The 11,698-nt window shown below is 36.6% G+C and overlaps 1 protein-coding gene across 1 annotated transcript; it reads left to right on the top strand.

Moving 5' to 3' along the window:
• Positions 1 to 3,843: 3,843 nt before the first annotated feature.
• On the top strand, positions 3,844 to 10,645 carry LOC106942327 (BTB/POZ domain-containing protein KCTD16-like). The gene has a single exon (XM_015025585.1). It carries the CDS (start codon positions 3,849 to 3,851, stop codon positions 4,356 to 4,358), a length of 510 nt encoding a protein of 169 aa, XP_014881071.1. The 5' UTR covers positions 3,844 to 3,848; the 3' UTR covers positions 4,359 to 10,645.
• Positions 10,646 to 11,698: the final 1,053 nt, after the last annotated feature.

Raw genomic sequence — 11,698 nt, 5'->3', positions numbered from 1 at the left:
ATGTAACTGTGTAATTGCTGTTTGTCAAAAATCCCTCATGTCATTACAAAGGTTTAAGTTGTTTTTAGAGTTTCTAACAGTCATTATAACTCTCCTTACATGCTGTAGTTCTAACACATAGTTGCAGGCAACTATTCACACTGCTGTATTTTACCAGCAGAACCCCAGGTTTTTATTTGCTTTATAGTTTGCTGTTTGAAGAACAGAAGACAGAAAATGCTCATTCAGGCTTTAAACGAATAAAGTTTTTTCACAGTTCATTAGTTCTGTATTGACTAATTTAGAAAGACTCAAACAATGGCAGTTGTGTGAAAAATAACCAAACTGGTTACTGGTGAAGCCACACAAAAGACAAGATACCAAAAGATAAGAGATTCACATTGATCAAAAATATGCACAAAATCAATATTTGATTAAGTAGCTGCTCAAAACTGACAAGTAGTTCATGAGCAGCTCACCGTCTTTATTTGTTATGTTTTGCACAGTTTACTTGTGAAGTTGGTTTTATATATCAGCTTCTGTTCAGACTGTTTAAAGAGTGTAATCAGACGGTGATGGCTGGTTCTGTTGTTGAATAATTACAGAAATACTTGAATTGGATAACTTCTGCTTTTGCTTATATTAAAATTGAAATGGGTCAAACATAAGCTAAATATCTCTGGAAACAATTTTGTTATTTGGAGCAAGATTTATCTTAGCAAATTGAGGTGGTGAGAAAAAAGTTTGTAAATCACACAAGAAGGGTGAAAGTTGTTAACCATGACTTGAACTTAGCAGTTACACAGATTTCTAAAGTCTTTCCAAACTACATTTAACACTGTGTGGTTTTTTGCTAACTTCATTTTCTCTCAATCCCACTTGTATTTGCTGGTAAGAGTCTGTGACAAAGTGTTTGAAACTTGTGTTTTTATTGGTGTGGTTTCAAAATATGTTTAAAATTGTAATACTTGTAAGTTTATTTGGGAGTCATTATCAGTCTCTACTTTGCTAAAATTAGCTTTTTAAGGCTTTTTATCCTTATAAAAACTAATATTAAATCACCAAATATTTTATAAGAGGTTTTAATTATAATATTGAAATTTCACTGTGACGTTTTAACCTCAGAACTATCAAAGCTTCATGCGCCCCCTGTGATCATCGACGCCCCCCTAAGGGGAGGGCACAGACCCCAGACTGGGAAGCACCACTCTCTCTGTGTGAATGGGTGCACACTAATGTGTGTTTGTGTCTGCAGGAGCTGAGATGTGTAAATGCCAACGGTAATTAAGGAGATCCAGAGCTGGTATGGTTGAAAAAGGGGATGTGTTCTATTTCTGTCAGTGGCTTTGATGGGTGAGGTTTACTTTGAACACAGAAGGCACAGTGTGTAAGAATGTGTGTGTGCATATGGGATCTGGACCCAATGTCAAGCTGTCCACAAAATCCACCTATTTATACTCATAAATGTAGATATAGTGGCTGAGTAAGACTCAGAGGAGCAAATATTTGTCTTTTATGCAGGCGCCACAGCTATTAACAATCCAAATATGCTTCAGAGAATAAAGAAAATTAAAAGCAGGCAGAGTTTTATTTTGCATAGTTATTTAAATGCTTAGCATAAAGGGAAAACAAAAATGAGCCAATATTGTACCCAATGAGTAGAAGATGCATGGCAACCAGAATCTGTCAGACCATAAATGTGTGGAAATAAAGATGAAGTGAAGCAGCGCCTACAATCATCGGTTAGGGTGGGGCATGGAGGGTGTTTGCCTCCAGGGTTTTGATCTACCCTCACTAAACAGCAAAGAGTCCATCAGCAACAGATACATTCTCAATTATTCAGGAGGTTAGCATGAAAAATGAATGGCTGCTTCCTGTAGTGAGAGGTGTGGTGCTGCACTGGTGCCTGAATGTTTCAGGCAGACCAGAGTGTTTACAGCAGATCTTAGTAAAGGCGACGGTTTCCTCTTGGTGATATGTGGATGGGTGCTTTTGTTTCATTACTGACTGAGACCACAGCTGCTGGACAGATGCCTCGATCTCATCAAAACAGAGGAACTCAAAATGTTTTCTTGCTTGGCACTCTGACTTGCTGTTAAGATGTTTTCTGGGGTCACTGGGTGCTTTAGGTCTCTAAAAAGATCAGAAATGTTTGGATGACCCAGCCAGGGCTGTGAAGACCCCAGCTTATTTCTGATTAACACTATTCCAGTGTAAAATTCCCCAAATACAGCCGATGTGGGCTTCGCTGTTGCCTCCCTCATATGATCTTATACATTTACTAGAGACCTGTGCTGGTCACAAGATCCTAATCTGTGTACAAATCCCATGAAATGAGATGTGTAAATGAACATCAGTGAATTCCTTACACCACAAGTGAAATCAGGCTGCATTTGTTCAAAACGTAAAACATTTGCTAGGAAAGCAACGAGGACAAATAAACTGCTCCCATGTTGAAGACGGTGACTGAAATCACAAATGTATCAAATGAAATGCTTTACCAGCCACAACGATCAACACAAGGACTATTTACAGTAGCTTCTAGTCTGTCTGTCTCTGAACTGCTGAGTTATGTTTTTGGAAGATGTGATGTGATGCACAACATTAATCCACAAAATATCTTTTAAAAAGTCTTGAGACTGATAAAGATGTTTTTGTTTTTTCTTGCTGATAATTCATGAAGCGGTCTTTAACCAAGGCAGCTGAGGCCTGGTTTGCTTCACAGGAGTCCTGGACTCTTTTGGGACCTCACAGATGGAAGGCAGTAATCTAAACCGCTTCTGAAACGGTTCACCACTATTCCATGTTTCCGTGTTTGTGGAAATGACTTTGTAACCCTTTTTAGGCATATTGATACAAATTAAATATTCACTTTGTGGGGGAAAATGTCAGTTTGTTTCTGACTTCTTTGGGTTTAATTTGAGTTTGCTAATTGAGTGTTTGGCTTTGCTGGTGTGTCTCCTCAGCAGGGAGGAGCATCAAAGGGAGACAAATGCTTCAGGTGCTACTGAAGAGCTCCTACAGCATGGCCATGTCAATTAAGAGGAGTAATGCTCTGAGGAGTTATATTAAGTTACATTTATTCTTTGGTTGACCTTAGATTAGTTTAGTTCGAATGATTTGCATGCATGTAAATATTTACGGTACCGTTTATTGCTTTGTGTTAGGTTTGTCTAAAAAATGTTTTCTTGTTTTGTTTTTGAAAACCCTTTTTCTTGGTATGATTGGTGAAATTTCCCAAGCTATAAAAGCCAGCTTCTTTGTCTCACTGTGTAATGGGTGCCGGTGCAACATGCAGCTCTGAATGAATCCACATTGACTGCATTTTGCTGAGCCACCGCCGGTCAAAGTAACATTTTCTATTTGAAAACAATTTTTTGCATTTATTCTGGTCATATGTGTCTCATATTAAATTGATGAGATTATCTTAAACATCTAGGTAAAACAAGCAAGCAAAAACAGAAGACATATTTAAGGGAGCATATTCTTTTCCACAGTACTCTACAAGTACATGTATCAGTTTTGAACTTCTGTTTTAAATTTTAAAAAGGTTTTTAGCTCTTTGTGGGTGTAAATGGGTCGTGCAATGCAGGATTAACAATGCAAGAATGTCACATGTTTGCCCTCTTCACTTTTAGGATTAGAGCGGTGGAAAGCCGGTGGTTCCTGATGCCATGTCACTTTGTTCTAGGTGATAACTATTTGGCACCGGCTGACTGCTCATCTTTGTCTTCCCTATGGCTTCTTACTTTGTCTTTCTTTTCCTTTCTGAATAATTTGTGTCTTCCTTTGTCCTATTGTCAAGTTTTTTTTCTTCATGCAGATTGATCTACAAAGAAAGGAAAAAGTGGGGGGGAAAGAAGCTCTCCATGGAATCTAATATTAGCTCCTGTTCTGCTTGTCTTGTCTCCACAGGTGGTCCATCACGCTGGTCTTCTCCTCCATGTGACTGCTGCTGCAAGAACCACAAGGGTGATGGCGAAGGGGAGAGTGGCACTTCTTTCAACGAGCTTTCAACCTCCAGCTCGGAGAGCCAGTCGGAGACCAGCTCTCCCCAGGGAACAGTCATTCGAGGTCCAGTCAGCCGTCAGTCGCATCCTCATGCCAAGGTCCAGACCCTCGACAGGCCACCTAAGAAAGGCCCAGTTAGCATGATTCAGCAGTCTGACCAGCGACGAAAGAGTGACTTGCTGCGCACTCTGACAGCCAGCTCGCGAGACACCAGTGGCTGCAAGAAACGGCCCGTAAAAGAAAAGCCAACGGTTCAGGAGGAGCTGCAAAAATGCATTCAAGACTTCCACAAGATCAAGATCCCAGAGAGGTTTCCTGGAAGGCAGTACGTGTGGCAGACCGACCTGCTGAGAAAGTACCGCCTTTGAGCCTGAATTTTGGAGGGAAGCACGGAGGGAGCAAGCAAGCACACGGCCACGGATCAGTTTACGTGTTTTTCCATCATGGATTTTTTCAAACAAAATCAACTTTGGGGAGGACACTTCCTGACAGGATGTTGAAAGTCAAGAGAAAGAAAAAATCATCTAAAAAGGCAGTTGCAAAGGCTCTTGGTAAATGTAGTATGTACAGTATGTGTTTATATGTAGTTTAGACCAAGTATATACTGTATGTATGTGCAGTAACTTGCAGACTGCATCAGCATTGGACCAAAACAGCAGAGCTAACTGATCAAACAGCTGAAATCATTACTGGTTGCACCTGGTGTTACTGATGGCTAATGGATTGCACGGACTGTAATCAGCCGTCCTTTTGACTGAAAAAATTACAAAGCAACATTTCTGATCCAACAAAGACAAACACTGATTTACTGCGTGATTGTATGAGTGCGGTGGTGTGTACGTGTGTGTTTGTACCCAGGTGGCCTGGAGGTCAAAGATAAATCTGCATCGGGACTCATCAATAATTCATGCAGTTCCAACAGAGCTCTCACCATAAATACTCCCTGAGATCTCTGCTGCCACAGTGGCACAAACAGCTGGGCTGATTACTTTACTTTTAGGTAACATTTGGAGACTCTTGAGCCAGAAGGACGCACAATTTCATCAGCATATAAATTAATTCCCCTTCTTAGAGGCAGGTTATGTTGCAAATGTGCCCCAAGAGCACCAAGCAGCAGCACATGGCTGTAATTTTTACAAAGCTGCCTGGATGTAGATCAACAGTCAGTTGTGAGGGAAAGAGAAAAAGCGAAGGTTTGGTGGAACTGAGTAAAACTCCAACAGTCATCGCAGTATATTCACATAAACAAAAAACAAAACAAATCAAATTTTTTTCCGCCTTACTCATACTGAACAATAAATCATGGTATAATTAAAGCCTCACTTGGTTTGACAGTACTGTACAGACAGAAAAGGCTGTACTAGTGGTGTTTTCTAACTCTGCCAACATGGTTCGAGGCTTTCCACACTTACTGTTGACAAGCTAATCAATAGTTATTGATGATCGGTCTGATGAAAGAGCTGATATATGTAGTTCTTGTTTACAGTTACTAATGAAGTCTTTGGGTTTCTAACAAAAAGATACAACTCGTGATTCATTAAAGGTTAGCCATTACTCTTGTATTTAAGTTAGTAGAAGCGAGGGAATGTATTGCAAAGCAGCTACAGAAACTAGGACAGCAGTGATCTTTAAAAAAACTGCTACCATACTAGATAAATAAAGTTACTTCACCTTTTTATTGGAATTATAATGGAAAACACTAAAGTCCAATTTGAATTACGTGGTTTAAAATGGATGACAATCAGTTGGTAAAAGTTTTTGCATTTATTTAAAAAAAGAGTCTTTGTCAAACTAATTATTTTCTTTTTGCCAGAGTACATTTCACTTGCTGGGTCATCTGAAGAGACGTTTCATCTAAAGAACATAGAGGGTATGCCCCAATATTCAGATTTTTGAATGATTGCATTAAAGTAATTGGCTGCAGTTAACTCTTGATATGTTATATTCTCAAAAGTATTTTGTTGTCCCTTTCACACACATGAACTTAATGATATTTAGAAACATCTTGCACAGGATAACATAGTAACAGAAGCTACTGAGAGGAGGGTAGTTTGTCCTTTAAAGACGTCAGACAGCTGTAGGACTCCAGAGGAATTGGTCAATCAGATGACATTATCATTAAGCATTACTACACTGAGAGAAAGTGTGGAAATTTATGCTTTATAGAAAATGTAGACATCCGCAAATGCTTAATGTTAAATAAATAGAATCGAAATCTGTGACCGAAAAATGTCAATCAAGAAATCCCTAGACAAAAGCAATACACTTAATATTAAACAGTGAGAACAACAATGAAACGAAACACTGTTGGTCCCCAGCTAACTGTGCATGAAAAAAGAATGAAGCACTCAGAGAAAGGCTCCTATAATGACATAAAAATGACTAAATGTTGTGTCTGTTGGAGGATATTCGGGGTGTCCTTAAGGTATCTGTCTTGTGTGTAAGTGAAAAGAAAAAATCTTCAAAGAACAGCAATATATTTGGAAAAGAACTAATAGAAATCTGACATAAAGGATTTTATCTGAACTTTAATATTCTTAAAGTTGAAATGGTTTGGGTTTTGAAATTATTAAAAATTTTAGTTATTCTTTTATTATTTCAAAGCACATATTATTAAAACAAATATAACAAACTTACTAAATACATTGGTTTATATATAGGTTTATTTAAAAAATGCCCCTACAAATGCTTTATTACTATAGTTATTTTTATATCCGAAGGACTTTTATTTCAATATAATTACTGAAATGTTGTCATACTGGCCACAAAATGCATTTAATGTGAGAGTTTACAGAGAGCTATTATTCACAGATGCCCATTTATCAGCTCAGATTTATAGTAATTTATAGTAGGGCTCAGGAAACGTGTTGCAGTAGGTTCCAAATGAGAAACAGCCATTCTCCTCATGTTAAATGCGAGGTATAACAGGGCTTATTTTTCTATGTTTCCACAATATTTCAGTTTTACTTTCATGTATTTTATCATTTTTGTTCTAAGACCAATTCTTTTCATCTGGGCTACATATCATATGTAAATAAGCACAATAAATCATATTCAAGTAGAACAATGTAATATACTCTGTATATAAAACATGTAGATCCGTGACGCGCTGCTGCTCTGTTATCTCAGTGATCCGCTTAAAATGTGTATGCCGCTCTTTGTTTTGGCATGTAATACTTGGCCATCACAGGTGAAAGAAAATAAATTACATATATGTAAATTACAACAACTTTTCTGTAATTTCATTTAGGACAACAGTATTAAAGGGAACAGTCAGCATTTTTGCCTCCGAATGCTGCAGAAAAAGTCAAATATCACTAAAATATTTCAACAATCAAATTTTCTGTAAGTTGAGTTGTTCTAAAAGGATAATTGGCTAAAAGGTTGTTTAAAATTGAAACTTGTAAATGCAAGCTGGACAGGAATAGATCAAGAAATTGTATGGTGCTGAACGCGTTTTACAATGATTTATCAGTAGGTCTTCTATATTTTAGTCCAAAGCATCAGCTATGGATTATGCAGCCATAACTGCATGGAAAAACCTTTTCAGTAAAGTTGGAATGCAATAAAAGTGCATTTTCAGGGGAAAATAATAATGAAAAACCGTCTGCACAAAAGAATAACAACAACCAAGTCTACTCAAAACCAACAAGGATAAAAGGAGTAATTTTGTTGAGTTCTTGTGACTACTCAATACACTCAATAATCATGTTTCTACTTTCTGCATGAAATGAAACAGTAATGTAAAGCTAAAATTCAATACGTTGAGCCTATTTCATGTTGTTAGCATCCACATGTTTTTTCCACAGCAGAGTACATATTATGTAGGGCCTTTTGAAAAAACAACTTAATTTTTTTGATCAGTATGTACTTGTACAAGACAGAAGGGAAGGAAAAAGGATCAAATTTCTTCTCCTAAGGCCCAGAGTTGTCAGCAATATTGAATACAGTGTCAAGGAACACTTTTTTTGACATTGTTCCTCTGAATACCTTTGAAACTCTCTGTAAGTTTCCTTACAAAATAAAACGTATATTTTAGTTAGTTTGTTCTGAAGCACAACTGAAAAATTATTCAGGATCAATTATTTGATAATGGGATTAAAAACAACTTAATTTTAGTTCAATCTTCTGTTACCTGAACTTCAATCAATATTGTTTAATGCTTGAATTCACATTTCTGATAAGCATAAAGGTTCAAACACACATTACATTATATGGAGAGATCCCTGACTGTCTGGTTGCACAGCTTTTAGCTCATATGGAGTTTTGGAAAATATTAATACCCCTTATACATTTTTTCAGATTTTTTGCAAATAAGTACTTACATGTACTTATTTATTTATGTTTACTTGCACAGAATAGTGTATCATTGTAAAATAATACACTATGACAAATAAAAATCTGAAAAGTGTGGTGTGAATATGTATTCGGTACACTACTCCAATATCCCTGGATAAAACTCCTTCACAAATTATTTAATTAGTGATTAGAGTCTGATATGTTATTTCATCTCAGTATAAATGGAGCTTTTTTTTTTTTTGAAAGCCTCAAAGGTTTTTTGTAGGTCGTTAGTGCACAAACAACATTATGACGACCAATTGACACATCAGATAGGTCAGGGATAAGCTATAGAGAATTTTAAAGCACGGTTAGGTTATAAAATTATAACCCAACCTTTCAACATGAAGCCAAGTTGAAATTAACATCAAAAAATTGAGAGCATGACAAATCTGCAAACCTATCAAGGCATCCATTTCAACTCAGAGGCCTTGCAAAGAGAGCATGGATCACAGAAGCAGCAAAGAGGCTCATAGTAACTCTGGAGGAGGAGCAGGCACTCACAACCCAGGTGATGCAGACTACCTGCAAGACTTTGGGAAACACTATGTGTGGTGGAAGAAAAATTCTCTGAACACACCATGTTTAACATATAATTGGTGGCGTAATTTTGGGATAAATCTAAATGTAAATGAGAATTGTTTGGTAAAACTTTAAAAGTAATGCTCGCAAACACTTTCCATTCAATGTGACTAAGCTTTAGCTATGCTGTCAAGAAAATGGATAATTATTTCAGTTTCTAAATGTTTAAAGCTGATTGTAACAAATGTTTAATAAGGAAGGAGTTAGCAGAATTCAGGTGCATGCCACACTGTTCAGAGTTAAAAAATGTTTAAGTTTTGAAAGTCATGTACTATGTTCCTTCTCATTCAAAGTTAAACACTACTTTTCTACATACAAATGTATTAATTTTTGCAGTTGTCTCCTGATGGAATGTGGAAAAACATCAAGGTGTTTTGATAGTTTTGCAAGGCTCCATAAAACTGTAAAGTAGCATTTGGTTTTCTTGCACAGTTCATTTTCAGTCCATGTTTAACAGAAAATATAAGCTGCTACCAGGATCTGTTTGCTTGACTCTGTCTGCTGCTTCTTCTTTTCTTTTGTTTTGCTTTGATACATTCTAGAAACAAGGTCATCCATGCAGCTGAAAGTAAAAGTCATTTGTAAACATACGAATGATTGAAAATTTAGACAAACGTTTGACACCTGGTGGCCTTCTAGATTTGTCTACGGCTGTTTTTGCACAATGTATAGAATAATCTACAACACACAAACAGGGAAGTATTTGAAAGCAAAGAGTTGCATCCATGTCCAGCACATCAGCACAGATCCAACTCATATCTATCTTCTAACATTTTGAGCGCATGAGTTGATATGAGGTTCTTTCTGCTTCAAATTATGCTGATTAATGTAATTAGTAAATCATGTGTGCAATTTATGTCTTAGGACAAATGTGATGTTTGAAAATGAGGAGAACCTGGACCAATGTAAAGTTTGCCAGTTCGTGTTATTTTGCAGTACTTTTTTATGTCTCAAACTGATTTCCTCCCCTAAAGTTATGGCCATGGCCTTTAAATGAAACCCAAGCACATGACTGAACCTCTTGCTTTTTTTATGCTGCCTTTGACGACCCTGCCAGCCACAAAAACAAGTCATAATATTCCAACATCACAATGGCAGACCTGGAGCCGTGTGTTTGAAGCAAAAGGGCGTGTTTTGATGTATGTTGATGTGACACACATTACAAAAAGAAAAAAAAAGCAACAAAACATTGTGAGCATGTTGGTATAAACTTATGACAGATTTAAATTAGTCTGTTCTTGTGAAATGAGTATGTGACAAACGAATATTTGACAGAAAAGAGAACATTTAAAAAAAAAGATAAGCACAAATGTGTCGATTGTTGCTGTTCCTCCACTGGTGTATAAAGTTCTTAATAAAACAACACTGCAACATGACTGAACTCCTGCAAAACAAAGCAACTCTCATGACAAGCTTGATGTTAATAGAAACTTGATACACTGCAAATCATCATAGAACTTCTAAACATTATTTGCTAACTAGCATTTCATAACCCTGTCTTTAAAAATCTTTATTTTTTCCTTTGAACTGTGGATAAAAGTAATTCACCACAGTAAAACTGAATTTCAAAGAGTCTGACATCTGTGCTGAGAGTTGCTCTGTATTTAAGGTGTTCTGTTCTGTTGCTATGTCTGCCTTTATAGACAGTACAATTCATTTGAAAGTCTTTAGAAAAAAAGCTGTCATTTTGAAAATGTATGAGTACAACCAATAAACAAGATGAACTATACAGCTACTAATTAGTAATGCTTGTCTTTTCTTATCATGAATATATATGTACTAATTAAAATCCTGTTTATTGTAGTGGAGCAATCATGCAAAAAACAATTTAGAAAAATTAATTAGAGTTTATTTGGAAAGAGTTTTGTTTTTGTTTTTTTAGCACAGTTACTAGTGCTATAATGTTTATCAACACTAACATTTCAGGTTAAAATATTCAATTCAGGGAATGTTTTATATTTAAATATTTTTAGGTAACAATTAGTAAACCAAGACATCCTGTCTTCTTAGAATATTAATATAGAGTAACAGTTTCTCATTTCTCTTGGCCAGTCTTAAAAATGAGGAGTAGAGGGAGGAATGTTTCATTCAAAAGTGGAACATGTATTTTGGTCTTCAGGAAACCGCAACAAGGAAACAAACACTTTTCCAACCTCTTTATATCTGTAATCAGAACAATAAAAATCCTAGTATAACTGGGCTGGATGAAAACCATCTTGCTGGGGCGTCAGGTGGTGCAGTGATTAGAGCGGGCGCCCAGCATTCAGAGCCTACAGACCTCAACACCACCATCCCCAGTTCAGCTCCCATGCTCGATTCCTTTGTTGCTTGTCTTTCTCCCTTTCTCTTTCTGCCCACTTCCTGTCAGATTAAAGTTAAATAAAGGCCACAAAAAATATTTAAAAACAACAACAACAACAAAAAAACATCTTACCAACATGCAGATGATACAGGAAGCTATAAGATGTAAGAAATCCCACAAATAAGCCTGAAACATATTCCACCATGTAAAAACATGTACAGGGCTTGAACAAATCACACTGTGCAAGTTCAATATGACAATAACTCCTGTCAGAATGCATGATTAACTGCTGCTCCACTGTCATGTCAGAAAGGTACGACAGACTCATTAGTCCAACGACAAATAGATAGCAATTTACGGGAGCTAATGTGTTTATTTTTAGGATCACATGTTGAAAAAATGGAGAGGAGAAGAAAAACAGTGATAGATGTCCTCATTGTTGAGCAAAATAAGTCAAAAATAACATTACTGTTACACTGCACAATT

Source organism: Poecilia latipinna, unplaced genomic scaffold (assembly GCF_001443285.1).
Source record: "Poecilia latipinna isolate Pla-1442-1.1 unplaced genomic scaffold, P_latipinna-1.0 Scaffold4192, whole genome shotgun sequence".
NCBI classification, from domain to species: Eukaryota; Metazoa; Chordata; class Actinopteri; order Cyprinodontiformes; family Poeciliidae; genus Poecilia; species Poecilia latipinna.
This window is presented reverse-complemented; position numbering and strand designations above follow the sequence as displayed.